This window comes from Ambystoma mexicanum, chromosome 1q (genome assembly GCF_040938575.1).
Source record: "Ambystoma mexicanum isolate Mex_15411 chromosome 1q, UKY_AmexF1_1, whole genome shotgun sequence".
NCBI lineage: Eukaryota > Metazoa > Chordata > Amphibia > Caudata > Ambystomatidae > Ambystoma > Ambystoma mexicanum.
The window spans coordinates 103,845,648-103,871,492 of record NC_090922.1 but is presented as its reverse complement, the minus strand read 5'-3'; the positions used below and the strand labels follow the sequence as shown (position 1 = coordinate 103,871,492).

Below are 25,845 nucleotides of genomic sequence, written 5' to 3'. Positions count from 1 at the left end.
AGGAGATCTGGCCAAGAAGCTGGCACAGAGGGAACTATATTGGATTCACTTACATGATGCAATAACCATTTTGGGTATGAATGAAGAGTATTATCTAGGTCCTTATCTCTAAGATCGTGAACTGTTCTGTGGTCAGAGGACCTTATCTAGAACAGAGGCACAATTTGTGGGTTTCCCTTTCAAATGTATTATACAACAGCCGGTCATCACCCCTGGAGAGTTGATTTGTTGTGAGAATGTTAGTATGTATGAATCAGCACACATGAATAATTTGAAGTCTGAAGACATCATATGGGTACAATGAATCCCCTTTTCTGGGTTAATAGTAACATAGAATTTCTTCCATAAACAGGGTGGTTTGATTGTGCACTCTATTTAGTAAGATACCTGAATTTACAAGGCTGTTCGGGTGCTCAGATTGTGCACACTGTACAGCCAGACATCCAACTTGTAGATGTTGGTTCCCATTCCAAAACCCGTTTTTCAATACTCGAGACAAATTATCTGGGCATGTCAACGTATATCATCCACAACAGACCCAGTGGGAGTATGGGACATTAGGCAATAGAAAATAATAAAAGTTGTTAGATTGTGCACTCTACAGAGACAGGAACTTAGACACAAATACTACTATGAAATGTACCAGTCATTGTGGCAATTTTTATGTACGACCCCATAGAAACTGACATCTATGTGTTACTGTGTTTGATTATATGCTTTCACTTCTGTCTAAGAAACAGTAGTATCACATGGAGTTAGACATCTGTACACTACTGGCGGATTGGTGGTCTTTTACGATTACCTAGTGGAAAGTATGTCACTGATCCCAGTAGGATAGATAAAAGAAGGATATACAACAAAATAGGACTGGTTATTTAGAACACTTTTAAGTATTTAACAGGCCGCTTATACTCAGTGCTCTTGGACTGGGGCTCCAGTATTTAGATCACCTTAGATTTGAAAGTTAATATCACATGAATCTAGCGGAGAACATTCGCCTAGCGTGATTTCGAACGGCTAATGTTTACACTAGTGATGTCACAAATGTGAATGCACCGACAATGCACGCCAATACAATTTGCGGCCGTTCTGTGTTGCTCTACAGGCACTTGGAAGCACAGAGGACTATTCCCTGGAAATACAAGAACATGTAAGGTATTTTAATGCATAGTATGTTAGCCTATCCCCCTCACCCTGCACTCTCGTTTGGAATTAACATTATGGGACACTAAAATGGACACATTGTTTATAAAGGTGTGTCTTACCATCTTAAGGAATTGGAGAGGGACTTTCACTCCTGCATAAGCGATGGTGCCTAAACAAAAGACAAATATACATTGAGTGTGAGTGGATCACCAGGAATGAACTGAGAAGGTTTTTTGACTAATGCACGTTAGTTACTACCTTGTTGGTGGTTTAGGACCATATTACTAAGAGTCTCTACTAAGTAGAGAATTTTATGCAATACAGTATCTTAGTAAGCTACCTGTTTTGCAGGTTAGGACCGGGTTCGTATGATTAGAAGAACTCAGTAAAATTAGGAGTTCCAGAGAGGGACTCTACAGTCCACAACCTACCAGCGCCTTCAGACCATACCAATGGTATATAAGGCGCTATATAAATGCAAAGTAACATAACATAACATCACTTTATTATACATGTCCATTTGTGGTACCAAAAGGTACTTTTCATCTATCTACAGATTCTTTAATATGAAAATACTTTATTAGAAATCTGTTATAAAGTTGAACTTTGACTGTCTCTGCATCCCTACAGCCCCCCCCTCCCAGCACTTGTTCCCCCTCTCCCCTGCTAAATTACTACTGAAACTGCACTGATTCTGCAACTGGGCCACTCTCACCGATCTCGGTCCTCGGCCCAGCCACTATCCCCTTGCACTGCCTCCCTGGCAACCCCTGCACTGCGGGACTGTCTCTGCATCCCTACAGCCCCCACTCCCAGCACTTGTCTGCACTTACCTTGCCCTTGCCACCAGCTGGCCCTTATTATTTATCTTGTCATTCTTCTACCCCTGTACTGCACTTTCCCCTCACCCTTTCCCCTTGCACTTTTTCCTTCCCCTCTACCCCTGCACTTGCGCGATCTGAATGACACCTGGCCTAGTAGGATCGTTGTCTGTCTTTCCTTTGTTCCCCCCTCCCTTGCCTCGTCGCGCCTTGAAACACTTATGTATAGGCGCATTACAAATGCCATATCATATCATATCATTAGCTCACACTGATTAACTTCTCTATGATTGCTTTTTTTAGAAATCTTTGAAAAACTGCCCCTGACGAAGAGGGATTTTCTTTACCGCATTGGGCCACACAAATAAACATGTTATGTTGAATTGCTTTATGTATACATTGAGCATTAATTTTCTTTAAGATCGCTTCAGTAACTTTATGAATATTGATTTATAAAAACTTGATAATAATGTTTGGTTGAAACCATCTCTTGAATGTTTGGCTGCATTTTCCGGCCTCTGATAGAGTGCAGGGGACACGAGTTCCCTTATTTGGGAAGTCTTTTTCTTTATTTCCTGCTTGATACATACAGAGGAAGGAGCTGTTTTTGATGGTGGCTGAAACGTTTTTGTGATTTTGATTGGAGCAATTTTGTCAAGTTGCGGTGGGATGATGGTGTTTTAATGTTTGAGGAGAGTGGAGTGATGTGCGTGTGGGGAGGAGGGGGTAGTATGAGTGTTGCTAAGGCTGTGTCTGTAATGTGTTTGGATCGGCTAGCAGAGGGGTGAGTAGCCCTCAAAGGGGATAGTAAAATGGTCTCACCACGACACCAGATTCCATTTTCCATGTCGACCTGGTCGATCATAAAATACTCTGTAACCACCTCTCATCTGCTGCCCACTTCTCACCCTCGGGTGTCATGTGGATACAATCCTTCTTAGCCAATAGAACTATGAGAGTCTTTTCACTTACGGCTGCAGCAGACCCCATTCCCATCATTTGTGGTGCCCCACAAGGATCTTGTGTCTCCCCCACCCTTTGTAACATTTTTACAAAACCTCTTTTTGATAAACTGGACCATCTGGGTGTCACCTACACAAACTATGCAGATGACACCCAGATCCTCCTCACCTTCTCTGGCAACTACCAGGTGGATGTCACCAGGATTAACAAAATGTTCTCCATCATTCAGGCATGGATGGCCACACATGGCCAACATGACTGCCTCTACCACCGCCTACACTGGTAAACTAATTGGAGCTTGCAGACCTTTTCTGTCCATAACAGCTGCCTTACACTGGCTAGGGTGCTCATACAATCTAAGTTGGACTATTGCAATAGTCTCTACCTAGACCACCTAGCCCCCCCCATATCTCACCAACAAACTGTCTTTGAAGCCGAACACTAGAATCACTAGATCTGCTAACACTCTCTGCCTCACTGTGCCTAGATTCACCTCTAAAAGAGCTGGCGGCTCAAGTTTCACGGTCCTCGCCCCTCAACTTTGGAACTCCCTGCCGTTGAATATCAAATCGGCCGCCTCATTCCATCTGTTCAGGAAGCTAGTCATTGGGTGGCTATTAGACAAAACTAATCCAAAGCCCAACTAAGACCATGACTACTGTATATTTTGTACATACTATTCAAATGTTCTAATTGTATGCTCTAAATTATCGCTGATTGTATAGCCTGTACATCATTTCTAAATAATGTATAACTGCATATTCTGTATATTTTGTACCTCTGTAACCTGTCTTTAAGCACCCTTTTACTCCAGGGTCTGGTGCGCTATATAAATTAAATAAACAAACAAAACAAACAAACATGATTTTTGGTTGAAATCAAAAGGTGTGTGTATTAGGGAGTGGCTGGCTGGCTGGTAGGTGATGAGTTATGAGGTCATAGGGTTTGCGTGATGTGAGGATACTCTTTAGTACGGGTTGCTGCTGGTTGGGAATTACCAGGGTTGAAGTCGCCAAGGTAGATATTGAGGCAGGGGGAGTTGTGGTTGTTAGTTGTGAAGTCACTCTAGTGGGTGTGGAAGTTGGGATTGTGTGCTGGGGTTCCAGTAAACGAGGTGGAGAAAGGTAGGGAATGGGTGTGTTGGGAAGCAAGTGAGCGAGTGCTTCAAAGGATGGGGGTATGTGTGGAGTTGCTAATTGTGAGTGACTCTTTATATATGATGGCAATGCTACAACCTTGTTTGTGTTGGCGGTCATTGTGGTGCATTGGAGAGTGCCGTGGAAGCATGCCAGAGATGATAGGTGTGTGGTGGGGTATGAGCCATGTTTCTTAAGGAAGAGTATAACTGGGAAGTGTGTGCTCATGAGTTCATTGATTTTATGTGTGCGAGTAGTTGCTGAAGAATATAGTTGCATGCAATAAGTTGTTTTAGCAGAGTGCTGTATTGGAGTTTATTTCTGAATATTGTGTGTGTGCTTTGTATGAGGCAGGTTTTGTAGCAAACAGGCTAATGGGGAACACAGAATGAAAGAAGGGAAAAGATAAAAGCAAGAATCCTTGAAATCGCTCAAATTCCCAAAGTAACCTGTAAGTACTACCCAGTTAAAGCCCCTTCAGTGAATGGAAAGACTGTTCAAGGATTGTGGTTTTGGGCTCAGGGGCCATGTGATCAGCCAGTCGATCGATCCTGGATGGTTTTTTTTAGGTCCTCTGCAGGCAGCCTCAAGCAGCTGGAATGAGTGCCTCTGGTGGTAGTGTGAGGAGCTCTATGTTCCTCTCAGCCCAGTTCAAGCCCCTTCTGGTGCTTGATGAACATTCTTAAATATGATTTAAACCTAATGGTATATACGTGCAAAACTATACCATTGTTCAGTTTCAAAGTTAACATTGTTATGGCCTGGGTTTAGTGCTGCAGAATATCTGCCTCTGCAGTTGTCTTTGGAGCACATAAGAAGACTGAGACATAACAACCTTTGCAGTCGGATATGTGTGTGACATTTCAACCTTCAAAAGGCCCTTTTGCATGCTGTTTCTGCATCGTTGGTTCTTTAGTGGCGAAATGAATTAATTTATTTGCAGGCCGAGAGATTAAACATGACTCCACATAAAAAAAATGCAGGCAAATGTGACACATTTTGAAACCAAATAACAATACTATCTGAAAAGTAATTTTGTGGACGATTAGGAAAAAGCGGAGGATGGAATGTGTTTATTTCAGAATTACCATCAATAGCGCATATGTAAAGAGTCCCTTCCAGCCTTGCAGGAGAAGATGACTTAGAAAACTATCTAGAGATGCATAATTAAACGCTGAACACATCTAATTTTCTCAATGTTTCATCTGTGCTGCTAGCTGAGTTGTCAGATCCATAACCAAAGGTGTTTCTGAATCGCAGGGTGCACTTTAGTAGATGACATTTACAATGGACATTTGTTTCCACTATCTCTGTTATTAATGTTAATTGTTTATGTAAGTTCTGAGGTTTTGGTTATTGTATAGTATATAAATTGATTGTTTATTTGTTTTCTTTTTTTTTTTTTAAGTGCACATGTCTAATCATAACTTTAGGCACATATAAATATACACAATGAAAGAAAAGATCATAATTTCATTGTCGATTATATATACCATCAGTATTAATAAATCAAAGTAGATATATAAAACACACAATTAATACAAACGCATTTAAAACCATTAAAAACCCAATCAATACCTTACAGACAAGGCCAAAAATTCACCCCAAATATAAAAAGCTGCCACTGTAACAACCAAAGATTCTGCTGAATATATTGTTTCCCAAAACTGATTGGAGCTAACCTGATCGAAGTTGGACAATACATTGGAATACGCCTTAACATAGAGAGCTTGTAGGACCTGGCATTCCGTTAATATATGCCTAGCTGTCTCTATTGTTGAGTTACACAATTTACAGCCTCTATCTTTGACAGTTTTGTTTAACTAACGGCCCTAGTACTCAGGGGTTGGAAGTAGATTAAGACTTAAATAAGTTCTAAATCATCTCAACTTAACCTTGCTTAGCTATGTTAAATAAAAGCGGGAGTGTTAACCTTGAAGCTCTGAAGGAAAAATGTACTGTAGCGCTTTTTCTCCTGCAGCTTAGTTACGTTTACAACTTTGCCCCACTGGAGCAACCTTTTATGCAAAATAAGGGATCCATTGGGCAGGGCAAGCATTTGCTCACATGTAAGGACCATATTAGCCATATGAGGCATTACAGTGTCCCTCAAACCTTTTAGGAATCCCTTATTACTAGTGGAATCATTCCTTTCCGCCAGGAGTCCCATTAAGGTACAGTGCCCAGTTGGCCAGCCGATAAGTTCACTGTATAATTTACAGCGATGTATTAACCTCCAAATTTAGTACACCCCCAACTCAAACCTTACACCTTCCACTGGGACCACCTTTGGTAACCCTAAGATAGAGCAGACCATTCTCTCCTCTATATGTTCAAATCATTCTGCATAGGTCTCGAGCAGGACTTCAAAGTCGTACAACATGCCTGGTACAATGCTGGAATTATATATAGATAACAATCCCTCCACATTGTTTCTGCCTTTGTGCAACATGTAAACATGTATTTTTTTTATCATCAGCCACTTCTTCCAAGTTTTTGTTATGATCTGTTCTTCATAGAATGTTTTCGTTGATAAAGATTTTATAGGGAATCCTAAATTAACTTATTTTTCCACCACTTCCAAAGGGCGCTGTTCCAGTTCCATACAAACTGTTTTTTCAAACTATGCTTGTTGCTTATTAGCAAGACTTTTGTTTTTTATTTTATTGATGGTGAGTTTGTTATCTATAGAATAGAATTCCAGAGCAGTAATGGCCCTCTCCAAACTAATAGGCGTGCGATTGATGAGAACTGTGTTGTCTGCATAAAGCAACCATAGCACAAGTTCACTTCCTAAACGTTGGGGGGAATTGTGAACTGAGGCAAAAGCGCTGCCCAAATACGCAATGTAATGATTAAACAAGGCGTGCACCCCTGCTTTAATTCTCTGTTGGTGTTTATCTTCTTAGAAGCCCCTCTTGGTTCAGCACCCCGGAGACCTGTGTGTCACTGTATAATAGTTGAATGAAATACAAAAGTACAGGGTCCACTCCCCAAGCTTTAAGTTTGTGCCATAGGAGGGGGTGGAAACTGAATCGAAGAGCTTTTTGAAAAGTCTACGAAACAGAAGTACAGCTTTCCCTCCAGATCTTTAGAAGTTTCCCCTATCAGAAAGTCGAGCGCACATAAATTGTACATGGTACTATGCCGCCTTCTGAACCCTGTCTGAAATCTGCTAAGAAGGTGTTTTTTTTCTACCAACTGGGACAGGCGCTTTAGCAGTAGGGTCGCAAATAGCTTGGAACTACAGTTCAGCATAGCAAGTAATCTATAATTACAGGGGTCCTTCCTGTCACTGCTATTGTGCACCGGGACTAATAAGGATTCCCTCCAACTATCTGGTATTTGACCACTGGCCAAAATACCCTAGAATAGATAATAGATTTGAGTTGCCCAGAACTCTGGGTTCGCTTTAAACACCACATTTTTCCTAGTATCCGGCCTGGAGCCCTAGATGATTTCAAGTTGTTGATTAAAACTAAAATATCATCGGAGTCCCAGCTAAACGAGGGCCCGGCAGGAAGTTCTTCAAACACAACCCTAACTTCCTCCAACCCCTCATCCCAATATAAATGTGTGGGGTGTTCCATCCAGGTCTCTTCCTGCACCACACTAATCTCCTATGCACTAATATTGGTCAAATATTGCCTGTAGTAAGACCAAGAAGTCCTGTTATCATTCGACTTAGTCTAAGCCAGCTTTTATATTTGGTAGAGAGGGTGCTAAGCTTCTTCCCCTTCGTTAGGCTGGATATTCGATCATCCTTACAAACTTTAGCTCTTTCTTATCGAAACTGTCTTTTCTGCTTTTATATAGCAATGTCACCTCTCCTTGTATTAAGAACCTCTCCTGGCAGAGCTCAATTCAACACGTTGGCCAAGGAAGTCACCCATTGACCTTGGGTTCCAATTGTTCGTGCTCAGGCAGGATTCCAAGGCGCGAGGATCGAGAGTAATTGTAGCAGAAACTTCTTTGACATTGCTATCAAACCATATTATTCAATTACCATGCACATTGGCCCTACAATTAGGGTCAGTAAATTTGAAAATACGACTATAAGAGGGACTTCGTGTCAATGAGATTAAAAAATGATCACTTAGTTGTGTTTCCAAAACCACTATACTACTACAGCTAACACATAAATTGCTATCTAAAAAAATGTAATCAACTGTGGAAGAGTACCTTCCATTAGACCATGTGCAGTGTAGAGGCAAGCCCCTTAAAACATTTTTGTTCAAACACACTAGGTCCAATTCATTCCACAATTTCCCCCACGCATGGTCACCCCTGCGAAGCCTTCGGAATCATGTAAGACACTGACTCTTCCACCTCATTGTTATAATTGCCCCCTTGAGTTTCAAATAAAAGATATGCGTTAAAATCTCCTGCAATAACGAAGTTGCCATCAGGGCACTGAACATACCATGATAACACTAGCCACTCCACCCTGTCTTGGATGTTTTTAGAGACCAGGGCATTAGGGGGAACAATACACATTAACAATCAGCAGACCCCTGGTAGAAAGATTGCCACTAGGTATATACATGGGCAAAATATGCAGGGAGGTGTATTCACTATCAAAAGGTCTAATATTCAGGTGATTTTTCGCTCCCACTGGAAATGCGCACGAAGGACTCCCTCTATGATTAACACGGGCAGGGCAGCAAACCACTGTGTATGCATCCAAATTAAAAGTCAAGCAACAAAGTCTCCTGCAGTAAGAGCATTTCACATGACAAAAGAGCAGAGGCACCCGAGGGATTTATTAAAATAAAAGAGAGTTGTATCCATGTGTGTTCCAGGTGAGCCAAGTATACTTATCCTGTTTGCTGAAGCCTCACTATTGGTCACTTTCGAACGTACGTGATACCCATCTAGATACTTCCTTGAGTTCCCCTTTAGTAGGATTGACTGATGTGGCTGCCCTCAAAATATTCTTCTCCATCTGCTTAACATCCTCTCGTTTCCGGGTGCTCGATGACTTAAGGCAGCTGCACTTCATTGCACCTAGAAATAAGTGACGTGCTTATAATCTACTGTTAATTGATATCCCAAGTTGCTGAGTGATAATAACTCAACAGCGCCACCGCCGCTGCTGAAGTAAACTCTACTATAGCCCAATTAGTCGGTCTATCAAACTTGGGTAATTCAATACTGATTATACCTTCCGTGGTTATATTTTTCAGATGCTAATTTTGGCAAAAAGCTCAAATAAGCCTCTGCGGTTCTAAAAGGGGCTATAATTAGTGGTATCTAGTGTTTCCATCAAAAAGGTTTCCAACTGAACCTTTTCGATCGAAACATATCCATCGAAAATATATGCATCGAATGTACATATGTGTAGGGTAAATGGTTAATTGTATTTTCGTTGGAGTGGGTTTTTAAGGGTAAAAAACGAGGAGTTGAAGGGGACCCCCCAAAAAGAAAATACAAAGAAATGAATTTGAGGCAAATCTTTTTGATGGATAGGTTTTGATGCAAAAAACGTTTGTTGGAAAGGCCATAAACCACCCACAGGCCTTGAATTCGCCTTTCGAAGATATTCCGAATATACACTTGCTTCTTGCTGTTGGTACACTTCGGACAGCACAAATGGGACTTGTCCGTTGCTTAAAGCCATGGCTACAGGGGCCAATACTTAGTCTGGAGGGTTCACAGCCGATGCAAAATCCGAAGCAGCAACCACCGGGCACATTTTTATTTGGGCCCACTTGTACAACGACACAGTTGAGGTTGCTAAACTTTGGAAACCATCATCAATATTTCCTATAACAGGAATCTGATCAGAAGAGGCACCCAGATTGTTACGTGGACAGACCGTGCTTTTGTTAGTTGGAGAATCCCCTGTATTCGGAGGTTTTAGTGAGCATTGGTTGCGTTGAATCCTCCTCTTAGTTAGGTGGCCACCCTTGAACGGCTTCCGCGTCGCGGCCTGACTGTTGCCTTTACCTTTTGGCTTTGCCTTTCATCAGCAGCTGCATCTATTCCTGCCTCATCCATTTCCCCACTCACAGCTTCCATGTGCGCGACCATGCTCGAGTCCGATATATTTAAAGGAGTTACTTGATGTCTTAATGATGCCGTAGGAAGCGTAGATGGAATAAAAATCACAGCCAAGTGCTGACTTCCCACAAGGCATAGCCGGAATAATGTCCACAACACAGGCTAGTGTTTGTTTTAAATCGTGCTGCTCACTTGTGATAGCTAAAATAAAGCATCGACTGACGTGGCCACTGCATTCAAAATGCCTGAGTCACTGATGCTCTCTTGGTGGAGGGAGCCATTAAAATTATGAGGCTCTGCATGCTCTGTCTCGCTCTCATTGGTGAAAAAACGAGAAGATCTAGGCAGTAAACATTCCATATCCGGTGGTGCTGATAATTGAGTGCCAATCACGTTGTTACAGCAGTCATTAGAGGGCCTATGTCTTCAACACCTTCTTTCTGTAGCCCCAAGCACAGATTCAGTAGCTAGTTACTATTGGCTATGGGGGACGAAGCCGGTAACCCTTCTGAGCCACTTTCATCTTCATGAAGTAAGTTCACAGGGTTCCCAGAGACAGAATCACTTAGCTTTTATTATTCCTGTGCATCGCTCCTCCAATCGACAACTTATAGTCAGTGATTTCTGTACTGGTGCTTGCCATCGCAATCGTAGTCTGTTCCTTTGTCAAGTTGTATCCTGGGATTGCCACCGCCGGATACAAAGTGTTAGTACACTGGGATGTGCATATTGCTCGACGGCTCAGTTGCTTAATTTTTGTTTACTGCGCTGCAGAGCTCTGCCGGCCATATTTGCAAACTTTTTGTTTAGCCATGGATTGTCCTTTTGTTTCTTACAAAATTAAATGTGTCAAACAAGTACTTAAATGTACCTACTGGCTCCAACCTACAGCGGCAGCGCTCAGTCCTTGAGGTGTTCAGATTATATTATGCCTGCCGGCTGCCCTTCTGCCCCACGTAAACACACAGCGCACACCACACGCTCCGTGACGGTGTCGTTTTTTGAGCCCTGCTTTTCTGACCAGAATGGAAAGTAAGGAAAGACCAGCCGCTTTCTGATCCTCGCGCTGTACACCACAGTCCTCTCAGAACAACAGCACAGAAAAAACACATCTCACACTGTGCGCTCCGCTCCAGTGTTGGATTTTGACCCCTTGCCCTCTTCTGCATAGAATGGAAAGCAGGGCAAAACCAGCAGCTTTCTGATCTTAGCTCTGTACACCACAGTCCTCTCAGCTCGACAGCACAGAAACACACAGCATACACCAGCACAATTGATTATGCACAACAGGTCAGTGGGAGTATGTAAGTTGTTATAGTTTTTCAAAACAAAGAAAATGACTTGATAACCTTGTGCCAAAATGCCTAGTAGTCTTTTCCTCTAGGGAAAGGCGTAGTGTATATATCTGCCATTCATTTCTGCCATTCTATCCTGAAGACAATCTTGAAATCCTGACTAGTTGCCCGAACCATCTCATTCTTAGAGGTAAGACTGAGCAAATGTATTTCATACTATCGGCCATCTCATCTGAAAAAGTCTCAGTTTAAAAGTACCAGTCTTCTCAGATACCGGATTGAGGTCCAGTATATCTGTAACATTTCCTCACTGCCGTCTTGCCCAAATGCGAAAAGCACAGTCCCGCCATACTAATGCCCTAAGCCATCCTGCTCTTAAGTGATGCTCTGTTAATCTGTAGTGTTCTTATCCTTCTCTTATATCTGGAACAGGAAGCCTGAGCATACTTGTATTATTCCCCTTTGTTATTCCATCCTTGGGCGGGTGGAACAGCAGTCTGTGGGAAAGGCTACGCATCCCTGCACCAGAGATCCTGATTGAATTAGAATGTTTGCCCATATTAAACCATTGAACATTAGTGGAAAAAGGCATTGTATCCATGTACTAAATAATTTGATCATCCAGGCTGAGGATTGCGAAGATAATAGTTTTTTATTTCAAACCCCAGAACAATTATGCCTGAGTGCAGTCAAATTGCTGAAGTCATTAAATTATGGATGAGTAATTATCTGCCTTGTACAGTCTGTTCACTTTGCCTATTTAAGTGTGGAAGAATTTTAAATCCAGGTTGCACTTCCCTTTAGTCAGCCTGCCTGCTGCTTTAGTCTTGAATCTTATCTTCCTTCCTCCCACTGTCAATCCTGCTCAGTCTTTCAAATCTCTAGAGGCATAGTCATAAAGATACATTTCCATCATCTGAAGTTATAGCCCCACCTCTGACAACTCACAGTAATACCTCTTTTCAGTTGTGTGTTGTTTCTATACCTATTAGGCAAGCCAAACCTCTCTTTAAAAAATAAAAATAAAAAGCTTTCTTTATTGGCTTATATCATTACTTCCAGCAGTTGCTAAAGCAATGGAATTTCATGGTCAATCCTTGGCTGCATGATTTTCTTCCATCTGCTGAGGTTTCGGGTCCTTTTCAGGTAGATTGTCATCCTGCTAGAGGTGCAGAATATATCCTGCTTTCAGCCCCCTGACCTTTGCCTAGCCTCAGAGCTTGACAGTGTCACTGCACATATTGTATTCAACCTTTCAGCAGTCTTTGACATGGTCGATATGTGACTATCACATGCCTGACCCTGAGGGCCAGGCTTGATGTAGTATTTTCCTTCCTTCTTAGCCTTCTCTTGAAGAAGGAATAGTGAGACCAGTATCATTGGCCAAAGAGTTGCAGGAACCCCATGTGGTGAGATGAGCAGGAGAGCCGGGTATGCAGTCCTCTCCTAATGTTAATTCCCTTTCAAAACTACTGCCTATAAAATCTGGGCATTGTCACCCTCGGGGAAATTCATAAATTGGCTCCTGTGGCGGTGGGTCAGTGATCAACAGGATTCCTGACTACCGAGTGGTGTGCCATGATGTTCGGAGAACCTTGAGAGCCAAGAGATGGGGAACAGAAGCCCTATTGAGATCTTAAGACTGGCAAAGGATGGATTGTAACAAAAGTGCTCTGAGGGGAGTATCGCAAGGTGCCTACTGTGGCTTCAGGAGTTCAAGCTCCTCTCAAACAGTGAGATAATTTGGAGAGAGAAATGAGCGACCAAACTTTGAGACCTGGGTGTGCAGTGATTGTTCCAGGTTCTAGATATTGGATGGAATGAAATCGACGCCCGAATCAGACGACACAGGCTTGCCTTGGAAAGAAGACCATCTGTTGTATTCTACTGCCAAGTAGCAGACCTGCGAGTGAACTCTGGATACAGATGTGTGAACAAAACTAGAGGGTAGACCAGAGAGAAAACCTTGCGAAGGCAGTCCAGAAGGGAACCTGCATCCTGCAGTCCCGGACACAAGACTTCCTCCGTTGAACCTAATTGCAAAAGCTGGGCGAGATCGGATTTGAGTCTGATCGGTATACAAAGGGGAAGGGTTTATGTTTGTTTGGCAGCACGAACACAGAGTATGAGAAATGTGACATGGGCAAGAAGAAGGGAAGAGGACGTCGAGAAACTTGAAAAGACCAAAGATTGACGAGGGGGTGAAGAGATGGACCGTGGAGAAGAGGAAAGAAAATTGAAGTATGCTGCCGAATCCTGTGGCACAGTGGAGGAAACCAGGACATGATATGATATTATAGTGTATTTTATATAGTGCCTATATACAATGTGTTTCAAAGCGCTTCAATGCAAGGGAGGGAACAAGGGAAAATACAATGACATTCTTACAGGCCATGAACAGTAAGGATGTGAAAGTAACTGTCGTATGAGAGTGCCCTACACCCAGTGGTTGAGGACAGTGCAAACAGAGGAGGTTGACAAAGGGAATTGGGGCCTAGACTGGGGAGAAATGGAGATGAAAGAGGACTGGGCTGTAATGATAATGGGGGAATTGAGAAGGAAATCTTTTCCCTCAGCAGGTAGGGAAGCGAAGGAGTTCCTTGAGAACACAGATACGTCTCTGATGACTCAGAGGAGTTGTAAGCCCTGGAGGGTAATCACTTTTCGGAGATAGCCAAAGGCGGATCTCAGACTGATAACTGCTATTTGCATTCCTTTAAAGGGATATGGACTGGGCCTCAGATCACGCTAAAGAAGCCCATAAAAGATGCTTTGACACTTATTTCCTTTACCCCAACCCTAAGCACGGTTTTGTTAGAGCGTCTTGAGTTGCGTCTCTTATGCGGGAGCAACTAAGCTTTATTTCAATCCCTTTTCCCATTCCCTACAAAAGTTGGGATTAATGGTAGTGATTGTCTGAGAAAATTATATGAACTCTCTTGCTTTCTGGTGCCCCAACAGAAAACAGCCCATTCCTTTCTTGTTGAGAAACTGGTAGATAAAGCCTTTGTGGTCCTGCCCATCGACTGGTTCTGCTCCTTTTGAGAGGGACGAGCGGTCTATGGCACTGGTTATTTTCAGTAATTATTTCCACCCTCTGGCACAACCTATCCACAGTCAGGTTTTTATTCTTATGCTGATGAAATCCAGATCCCAGTCCATCTGGGAGTAAGTCGGCTTAACGTTTCCAACTGCCTTATGTGACAGAGCCAGTAAACTGGTCTTGTGCAGAGGGGATGGGAGCCCCTCTCAGCTGTGGGTGGGAGGCCTACCAAGGAAAGATCCAGAGCCAGTCCTACTCCTGAGGTGGACAGTGGCATTCAGATTACCCCAGTACCTGTCTCCCCCACCCTCTTGGGCCAGCATGCTTCTGTGCAGACCTCTTTGACAAGATGCTAGCCAATTTCTTTCTATCTTTTTTAGAAAGCCAACCACAATGCAGGAGACCGACAAAAAGCCTCAACTTGGAGAGCCTGGGTCGTGCACCCCAAGGATATACCAGAGAGTCCTCCACTCGACAGCCAACCAGCAGTTCACCAATTTCTGAATGAGGGAAAGCAATGGTGAGCGAGGAACGAATGCGCAGCACCTGCATGCAGCAACATGAACAGCCACAAAGTGCAGCCGAGTGATTGCAGCACAGAGACACAAACCCCATCGGCTACGCTGGACCACCAGGGACTTGTGGAGAACTCAAAACTCCTCACTCACTTGGGACTTATCCACCTAGCACCCCCAGATGGGGTTCGCTAACACAAACGGAGGCATTGGACTTTTCAGGCAGGGGGCCTGGGGAAGGATGATGGGAGAGTGAGGGGGAGGAGGAGGAGGAGGAGTAGGAGGAGGAGGAGGAGGAGGAGGAGGATGATGAGGAGGAGGAGGAGGAGCTTTTGTGGCAACTGTGGTTAGAAAGATTATTTTGAGGAGTGGTTGTGAAGAGGATGGTACTGAGTGAAAGGAGGTTTGAATAGTTGGAGAAATGAGGGTGCATTAGTGTGGAGGAGGGAGAGCTAGTGCGGAGGAGGACTTTGTGGTGGCGGAGAAGAAGGCCGTAGAGTAGTGGAAAGAAAGGTAATGTCAAAGGGTGGGAGCTAGACCAAGAGTGAATGAGAAATATTGGAGGAATAGAAGAATGGTTGGATGAGGGAGGCATAATGGATAAGAAGAAAGAATAGGAAAGGGATTACGGCCCACAAAGACTTAAATAAAATCCTTTGCGCTCCCCCTGAGACTTGGAATTATTCTTGTACCATCTGCAACACTTAGTACAGTCGAGTGTTGGATGGCAGACCATTAGCTGAAGCTTAACATATTCCAAGTGGATGTTATAGTGCAAGGGGCCAGATCGAGCACTGGGGATACCATTTTTGGTCACTGGAGATTAATATTTTGCCCACTCCTGCTTCTGTTCAAAATCTTGGTTTTCACTTTGACCAAAATCTCTCAATGTCCCCAGATCGGAATCTTTCTAGTCTTTGTTGCCTGGCATTGAAAACCTTACAAAAAAGCTCTGCTACAGTGTCGGAACCATCTCTGTTTCAGCTTTAGTTTCATAATGCTTAGATCATGGCTATTCCTTGTAATTGGGATTGCCCGACTTCCTCATTCAACGTTTACAGTTCTTTCAATGTATACTGTCCACTTACAGCATTTAACGCCCTCCCTGCACACCCTCTAAACCTCTGCTAACCACACTTTATTGGCTTTTATCTAGTGAATGGATGGAGGTCAAGATTGTGTATCTAGTCAATCCTTGCATGGAACGTCTCCCACTTTTCTTAAAACCAAACTTTCAATCTACTCCCCTACCTGCATGCTCAAGTCCTCCAGCAGTACCACATTTTTGTTGATCTAGTCGGGACAACTGGTCTATCTTGGGTCTTGTTCCCTCCATGTGTAACAACCTCCCTCTTGCTATTCGTAGTCTGAACAATTAAAGTTACCTGATCTCAAAACACTCCTTTATCCTCTTTGATTCTTTCTCTTTTTTTCCCCGTAGCCATTGGCATTGTACCATTTGATCACTGTGCACTCTATACATTTATATCTGTATCCTTCACTTATAAACAAAACACCCATGACGTTGTTTGTCAAAGGAGAACCAGTGCATAGGAATAATGTGTTTATGTGCATTTCCACTAAAGATGTTCACTCTTTAGGTCCAATGGCTCTATGCAGAAGTAAACAAAATGTCAGAGCCACTTTTTAAATATGTATGACAAACACATACATGAGTGTTTTTCAGGTGCAAATCCCTTGGACGAAGGGGCTAGATGATTGATTTCTTGCTGGAAAGTCTGCTGGATAGACCTTTTCAATGTCAGGGGTGCCTCTCAGGGAAGCACATCTGCAGTGATGCCAGAGGTTCAGTCCAGACTGTGTAGCTGCCCGACACTTAACTAAATCTAAAATAAATGACCTCTGTGGCCAGGCTGAAACCAAATATGGCAAATTATAGTTATATGTAACAGGTACATTGGCAGTAGAATAGTCTCTTGTACTGCCCTTGAGGTGGACCAAGATGGCAGTGGGTGAGGATGGAAGAGACATCCTCCAGGATGACAGAGAAGTGGACATCCCATGTATACCTTAAGAAGGGAAATGTAAAAAGAAAGATGTGAAATAGCAGCATCTTTGCTTTAAAGAAGAGAGGGACTTCCCTAAAAAAAAAATGGGCGAGTTGTCCTTGATGCCTTTTTTGGGACAAGGTGACCCCAGCCCTCACTCCGTCCCCCTTTCTTCCTTGCCCCATAACCATAACTGCTAACATCCCATGTTCTCTCACTCCTTCATTTTACAAAGTACTGGGCCTTTTACCAAGGCCTTCTGCGCCCTGGGTCTGCAATACTCCACACTTTCATTTTCGCCACTAATCCTTGATGCCTCTAAGAAGTCAAACTTCCAAATGCTCCTCCTCAGAGGTATTCTTCCTTTCCTCTCCTGCCCCCTGAAGCTCACTGTCTCTAGAGCTCTGGTTCTCTCCAGGCTGGACTACTGCAACAGCCTCTTCCTAAATCTGCCTGCTACTACTCTCCACCCTCTGCAACTCATCCAGAACAGGACTGCAAGACTTGTCCTTGGCCTCAAGCCCAGGGATCATATCTCTCCAGCCCTGAAATCTCTTCACTGGCTCCCTGTGGCTGAAAGTATCAAGTTCAAGACCCTTTGCATTGTCCACAAGGCATTCTGGTGCTTGGGTCTACAATATCTTCCACTCTCCCTTCGGAAATACCTTCCTACTCGATCTCTTCGCTCCTCCAACTCCCGCAGGGTTAGTCGCTTCTCCAAGTTGGGGGGTAGATCTCTTTCGACTGTGGCCTCCCTCTGGAACAGCCTCCCTGCCTCTCTGAAACTTGAGGAGAACCATCTTCGGTTCCGGCGGAAGCACCTCAAGACCTTCCTCTTTGCCTCTGCCTTCTCTCTTCCTCTTTCCCTGCTGATCTCTGTCTGTTTCGGCACCGGGCACCTGGCTACCCTTTGAGTTTGGGCCCAGATCCCTGCTCACCCACCCGCACTGCATCACTCCTGGAAACCCTTGCACTTGGGTCTGTATCTGCAAACCTACAGTCTCTTTCCTGCACTTATCTGACACCTGCTGTCTGCGCCTTATTCTTGCACTTGCCACCTGCGGGCCGCACTACCTGTTATTGTTGATTACATATTCAGCACTTTCCACTCCTCCCCTGCCCCTTGCACCCCTCTCTTCTGCACTTGCACGTTCTGAATGTCACTGGGCCTAGTAAGATCGTTGTTTTGTACCTCCCTTGTACCCCTCCCTTGCCTCATCATGCCCTGAAACACTTGTGTATGGGCGCGATATAAATAAAATATCATATCATATATTATGCAGAGCAACATTTGTGAATGGTAGTTATGGTGAGCGATTGAAGGATACATGGCTTCTCATCTCATTTCCTTTGGCGTTAAGAGTTCTAGGAGATTTTTCATTTTGGTGTATGAGGGGGCAGCAATCTTGTTGCCAATGCACATGCCCAGGTGGTTTAATGCTTTTAATGCACAGGTGAAGACTAGCAGAGTTGGCCTTGTCCCGTCTTGCAAAGGTGGTGATCCCAGTTGGACCCTATGTGACCACCAACAGTGTGTATTCTATGCCCCAGGAAGGGGGGGGTTGATTTCCCCACCCCCTCCCCCAGATGTGGCATCTAGCCAAGATGTGTGTGTGAGTGAGAGAGATATCAACCGGTTCACTGATCCCAGGTTCCTTTCTGGCTGAGGTAAACGTTATCATACAAGCGATGTGGTGCCATTGACAACCTATTTATGGGTTGCTTCTGAACTGATTATCCCCTTTGGGTGGTCAGCATACAGCCAAGTCCCAATCGTATTCCATATAGAAGAGTTGAAAATTATGAGAGACCTCATAAGAGAAACCTCTTAACATCTCATTTAATTTTACACAATATATTTATATTCATTAATTTAAAAAGTACACGCTTCAATGTACAATTTCATCACAAGTCTAAATTGTATAACCTAAGATTGCTTTTTGGGATCACTAACCTGGGCTCCCTATTGTCCAGCATAGATGGAATGTTTTCCTAAAAAATACTGCTTTTTATACCGTGTTAACTAGACATTGATGGTTTCACATAGCAATTAAGAGCCCCAAAAAAAGTAAAATAACTGGCTGCTCTGGGTTTGGTTATGGTCTCTGCAATTTGGATCAAACATTGAGGCATGTTTTCACCTCGTGGATCCAGGTCATGTTTGCCTCTGGATCAGGGTCACGAGGCCGGCCAGAGTGGTTGTGACACACTGTCACTATTTGTGTATAATCGTGACACTTTCTTTCTCTGCAGGTACTGCTCGCACTGTCAGGTGGTCCTGCATCTAGTTCCATGGTCCAGCAGGTGCAAGAGGTATGGTTTACTGCTTTTAAATGTCTACCCCTTCTGTAATCGAGCCATCAACGTCTGGCTCTTAAATCAACATTCATGTTCTCTTTACTTTTTTAGTGTACACTTCTGGTGATTTAATGTATGCTAAGGGGTTGTAAACATGCATTCTTTTTATGAAACAAGGTTACTAATCTAGATGTTAAAAGCACAGGAAGTTGTCTGTAACTACGTCTTAATGCACTAACGTGTATTAATACTATAGCAGTATATTTATGGTCAATAAATGTGCTCACTTTATTCATGTCCCAGTGTGTGACAACTTGCATACTATTTTTAGCGACAAACATGTTTTCTTATACCTTCCAACATACAAGTTGCCTGAACATACAAGTTGACCTTTAATTTCCTAACTGTTCATACAAATACTCATTCCAATCAACACCCTTAATGTCCCCACCCCCATTTTTTTGTTCCCTTTACTCTGGTTTGATAAAACATTATATGCTAGTATTTTCTTATTTGCAAATTTATAAGCGCACAACAGCCCTCGGGCATTGGGGCGCTGAATGTAGTGGTTGAAAACCAATCCATCTGTAAGTATTAGGAAACTTTGAATGTTGCTATCGGTTTATAGTGATTGTTTACAGCAAAAGTTTTGATAAAAAATGCATTTTATTTTTCATTTTGTTAATGGGGGTGTCCCTGTGATGCTGGAAATGCATTGGAGGGACAGGGCCTCCCTGTCCTTGTCCTGTAGTCATTTTTCATTTGTGTTCTGTATTGTTTTCTGCCCAAGAGTCCATGTGGGACGACTGGCAGTGCAGCTCTTCCTGTTTTTGGTTTGGTGTACAGACCCATGGGATACCCTATGGCACCCATGGGTGGGGGTGCAACCCTGTGCCCCTAGTGTATGTTTTTGGGCACCTGTGTGTGGCCCACAGAGCAGGGTATGGGCTGGTGGCAGCTCCATGTTGAATTTGACAGGTGCTCTGAGTATCCTCCATTTTGGGATACCCAGGCCCTGCCATTGGAATCAGTTGATTCCTGATAGGAAACAAGATGGCCCCTGTGGCCTCTTGCTTTCAATAGCCTGTTACCTTGTTTTCCCAAAGTCCTCGGAAGCCCTGACTCTGTCCCTTCCCCCTGACTGGCTGTTGGGTGGAAGTTCCATATATGGTGTTGTTGTGAAGTCCAGGCCAGACTGGCTGGAGCCTTCCCAGTGATTGTATGTTGTGGGTACACCCTGTGGGTGGGACCTGGATGAATGGAGTGTGTGACCAAAATGCACTTCTTGTTGTGGATGTCTGGTTTCTGGTATGAGAGACAAAGACTGAGACAGCCCTGCCCAAAACTGGCATGAATGCAGTGTGTAGTGTTGAATGGCTGGGTACTTGTCCCAATCCACATTCCTTGTTTTGAGTGTCTGGGAGGGAGGAGTATGGCCTGAATGCACTGTATGCCTGATTGGCTGACTGACTGCATGAATGCCCTTCTGTATGATTGGCTGCTGTGTGTGACCGAGCAGTGTGGATGAGACAGAATAGTATATCTGGGGACCTCTCACCACTGGAAATTGCTCAGAAGCTGAGTTGACACTTGAAGAGTAACTGGAACTGCTTATCCTCGACACCCAGCTGGAAGAAGAAGAAAAGCTGCTGTATTTGCTTCGACCCGATCCGAAAGCTGTGGAATTCGTCGAGGACTGATCCCATAAAGGACTTGGTTGGGGGCCCTCTTCCCGTGCTCTGAGGGACCATCAAGCACCGCTAGCCTTCGCCGAAGCTCCCTGAAAGTCAGACCCTCGAAAGGCTGCCGACTGGAGACAGGGACCGACGAGGAGAATGAAGTGAAACACCCGGACATCGATGCCTTTGAGGTCTATTTGTGTCGACCAGGGTTTGGAGTATCGCCGTAACCGCTGGAGGCCCGTCGAAGCCGTGTTGCCCAGAAGAGGGGACCGATTGATGCCGTACCGCCGAGGACCAGAGACGCCCGCTCCTTTGCCTAAGACTGTTGAATCGAAGGACTCCCTTGCCCGCACCGTCAACCGCTTTATCCCACCGGGGAAAGTCGAGGATGCAGACCCGCTGAGGAGAATCCGCAGGTGGGTTTCCCGCCACCCAAAGACCACAAAGACTTCGACGACTCGACGCCCTTGTCGGGCCACAGTTCTTCAGAAACTCTTTGCGGTCCTGAACTATCAATCCCCGAGGTGCCCCACACACCTCATCCTCGCAGGACGTCACTGACGAGCACCGTCTGGATCGACGCCATGGTCTCGGCACCCTCAAACATTTCATTGACGCCGTCAACGCCAAGTTCACCTTCTTCGACGCCTCTCGACGATCCGTGGCTCCTGCTTTAAAAGAGGCACTCAAGAAGGATCCATTGACACCTCTTCGAAGAACTCTGCTCTACCAGGTACATTGGGGGGGTAGACACATTATAGAAGGAAATAAGACTTATAGAACAATATATGGACTGGGCTTGTGTTGTATCTTTATTTTACAGGTTGCCCAGGTGGTGGGATCTCCACACAGAACTGTGTCTAGTGGTTGGGGCCAGTATTCTGCCAATTATTCTAACCAACTGCTTTGCTCCTATGCCTATTGTTGGTTGCCTCTATTAAGTGATCTGTGTGAATTTGGCCAGAGTATAGTTGATGCACTTTAATGAGATCTGATAATAATTGCGATACCACTTTAGAACTGGATATATTTACCATTGTTGATTTTCTGAGCACAAAGTGAGTTATTGTGATAGTGTACATAACCTTGAATATTAATTATATAAAGACTGTGTTTTAACTAATACAGTGTGTGGACATTACTTTGTGGGTGCTTGGGGGCGACACTGTACTTAAGAACCAGCCTACATCACCTCCTGAGAAGCTAGGCCTTGATTGCTCGTCCATTGCTACCGTAATAGAGAATCTTGGCTGGGGTCCTCTGTGCCTCTCCTCTACCATATAGAGAGCAGAAGTACAGATCCCCCAACCCCTGTTTATTTACCCCTTAACACCCATTTTAGTAAAAAAAAAACTACCTGCAAAAAAATGCATTTTTTTGATGCATTATTTTTCTAAACTTTTTGCATTCAAAACTATTTTTTCGAAACAATGGGCCTCATTACGAGTCCGGCGGTAACTGAGGCGGTAAAACTCGTATTACCATTCCGCCTCCGTGATTCCCGAAATTACCGGGGCATTACAACCCCGGTGACCCGGGAATTCCAGAGGCGGAATGGTGTAAATCCCCATTCCCATTGAGTCGCATAGGACTCAATGGGAATGGGGATCATGGAAACACTGGCACCATCTTGTGATGGTGCCAGTGTTTCCTCGTCTGCCTGCGGGCGGGCGGTGTTAAACCCGCCAGGTCAGACCTGGCGGGATTGACGCCTCCGCCTGCAGGAGTCGTGATCACTCGGTATGGAAACAACAGTGGCGGCGGGTTTACCGCCGTTGTTTCCATACCGGGTGAGTTGTAATGAGGCCCAATGCCTGGATACCGCTGCTATCTATTTATGATGTATGTCATAATAATATGATGTGTGTAAGGTTTATTTTATTTTTATAAAACATTTCACAATAAAAAAAGAAAACATTATGCCATCTCAGGGTTCGAATTTGAGATTCTAATGGCAGGAGCTAAAGCCAGCTCTTGGGTGTCAGGCATCACTGTGTAGGCCAGGGCTACCAGAGATGCTTCCTCAAGTTTTTGTCAATTTTGTATAAACCATTGTGTTTAAATGTGTATTAGATGTGTTCTAATTTTTCTTTATTAACATTCTCAAATACTCAAAGTTAATGTCACATGTACATGTTTGGAAGGCACCAGTTGGCCGTAGGAGCCAAAAGTAGCTCCTGGTAGCTGTTGGTGTCAAGGTGACCAGGCTCTATTATACTAGAAGTTGGAGCTAAATAGCTCCGAGCTCCCCTCCATTTCGAACCCTGCCGTCTCTCCTAGATCAGCATATATTGCGTTCACTGGGGATGATCTCATCAACAGTCAACATTATTTTAATTTTGTTGAAGATAGGACGATGAAAACAATGAGTCTCTAAAAGCTGATTAATTCAACCCTGTTTCTTGAAACTATTCTCTACTTTCTTTAGTAAGAAGAACAGTGGGGAAAAAAAGAGAAAAGAAAGGAGAAAATAAAACTTACAGGCTCACTTCATGAAACCTTTTGCAATTGTTACTAACACCAATGAATATTCTGCATGAAGATCAAAAAATCGTGGGCAATTAAAATCTGCTAGGTAATTACGGTACAATACCGGGGCCAATAAATGGCTCGGTTCACCCACAAAACCCAGTAGCAACAATTTGATATAAAGATACACAATTGAGATACCATAGGCTATACATTATGAGTGAATAGCAGTAATATATTATTCTAAAATAAATATAAAATTGCTAGTGCATTTTCCAATTATCCTAATTGTCCCGAAAGCTCCAAGCCCCAAAGGACAAAGTACAGGTAAGTATCTGTTCAAGTCAGTTTAATTGAGTTCCCAAAAATTCAATCAATGGGCTGAACTCAGTAGGCTTCCCTGGACTACGGTGTAAAGATGGGTAATGACTACTACTAACGTTTATGGGTCTAGGCGAAGCTGCAACCACCCCGAAGGGGCTGTCTTGTGAACCCCCACAGCAACATCCAGAATCGGGGGCACGGAGGCAGGTGGCTGCAGTTTGTTAATCCTACATGCCCGTAATAGAGATGCGGTCTGGTGGGAGCACAGAAAACATACTGCACCCAGTGCCCGGACTGACTGGATAACGAGGCAAGTGATTGGATCAGAGTCCAAGAACCCGGGACACTATCTCACAGAGCTGGCTGCACTGGAAACAACCCAGAAATGGCAGGTGAAGAGCTAGGTATCGCGTATAGGATTGGTCCTGGCTAGAAGCCGGTTAGGGACTCTAGTGACTGCTACTTAAAGGCCCTGAAAATGGCAGGACCAAGACACCAGGACCCAAACAAAGGACCCTCTCCAGAGGACCCACAGAGGAGGGCATACCAGTGACAGCAGCGAAGGAGCAGACAAAGAGGAACCAGCAATGGCCACAGGAGGCTCTACAGAGAAGGACAAATGTAGCCAGAGATGGTCCCACGATGGAAGATGGCTCCAGAAGGTGATCCACCACATCTCAGAATGAGCAGGTTCTGGTGGAGTAGTAGCAAGCCACTTAAGACTCCAGCCAGGCAGCATAGGCTCCCAGCCAGGACAGGAGAGCTTCCAGGGGGAACCAGGACTGCATGCACAGGATATCCAGCAATGATGGCCTGAAGGCAGCAAGGTATTTTCCAACAAAGCAGTAGTTGGAGATTTCCACAGCACGACAGTGCAGAGCTAATAGAGAAGGTGATTTCCGCATCAGGAGTCATCCACCTCGCCAGTGGCGCTTTTAGGTAAGTTCCAAAAAAAGATTGTGGGCCAGTCTCTCTCGGATGTACAAATTCACAGAAGTGCTGTCTAAACTAGCCCAGCAACCCACAGGCGTGCAGCGTTCAAGTTTGAGCAATTCGCACTGACAAGCCAAACTTCCAAATATTCATATTTATTTTTATTTCTGTAGCACTTGATGCTTAAGTGCCTCTTAATGCATAATCAGCGGTACAATAAGTGTGAAATGAACAATCTAGCCAAAAGATCAAATATAAAAAAGGTGGGTTTTTAGGCGTGTTTTGAAGAGAGGAAAGGAAGACTTAGAATGCAAAGGAAGGGGAATGGCATTCCAATTGACTGGTGCAAGCAGAGAAAAGGAACAAAAACATACACAAGGGGGGGGGCGTGGAACTGTTAAAAGAAAGAGGGACTGTGAACTAGGGGAGCGTGTGGGGGGAATATAAAGAGATGAGAAAGGCGATATGGCACTGGGCTGTAGAGGTACTTAACATTAATACAGAGGAAATTGAAGAGCAGACAAGATTCAAAAGGCAACCGTTGAAGAGTGTAATTCATAGAAGATAGAATCACCAGGGGACAGCATGCAGAGGACATGAACAAATGAGTGATCAACAGAACGAAGGGTATCAAGATGAAAAAGTAGGCAGACCAAGAAGAAGAGAAGAACAGTAGAAACATTGGGAGAAAACAAGTGAAGCTATAAGAAGTGTAGCAGCAGAAAAAGTAAGGAACCGACTAGTCTTCCTGGATATTATGCAATTAGAAACCGCATACACGTGAAATAATAGAAATGGGAGTAGAGAAAAACACTGAGGAATCAAAGACAACACCCAAATTCCGTGAAGATCAGGAAATGGATAAGGAAGAGGTGGATAAGAGAGAGAGGGGATAGAAAAGGGAGTATATTAGCAAGAAAGGAAAGAACCTCTGTTTTGGAGAGGTTGACGTGGCAACAGTGAGAGGATATCCATGCTTGTATGGTGAGAAGAGAGGCAGACAAAGAAGAATGGATAGAATCTGTAAAAGAGAAGGACAAAAAATGAGTAATTGGCATATAGATGATAGGAAAACCCAAGGGGAGAGATAAGCGGCCCGAGACAGGAAGCATATAGTGAGAATTGATGGGGGGCACCGTCGGCAGGATGGAGGAAGAGTGAACAGCCCAAGAAACTGAGAAGGTGCGGCTGAAGAGATAAGAGCCATG

The 25,845-nt window shown here is 44.0% G+C and overlaps 1 protein-coding gene across 2 annotated transcripts in view; it reads left to right on the top strand.

The window, feature by feature from the left end:
• CTU2 (cytosolic thiouridylase subunit 2) overlaps positions 1–25,845 on the top strand; it is a 773,185-nt gene that overhangs the window by 105,515 nt on the left and 641,825 nt on the right. For both annotated transcript variants that reach the window (XM_069635914.1, XM_069635904.1), the window contains exon 4: positions 19,185–19,244. In XM_069635914.1, the coding sequence (XP_069492015.1) occupies positions 19,185–19,244 (60 nt within the window). The remainder of the gene's footprint in view (positions 1–19,184; positions 19,245–25,845) is intronic.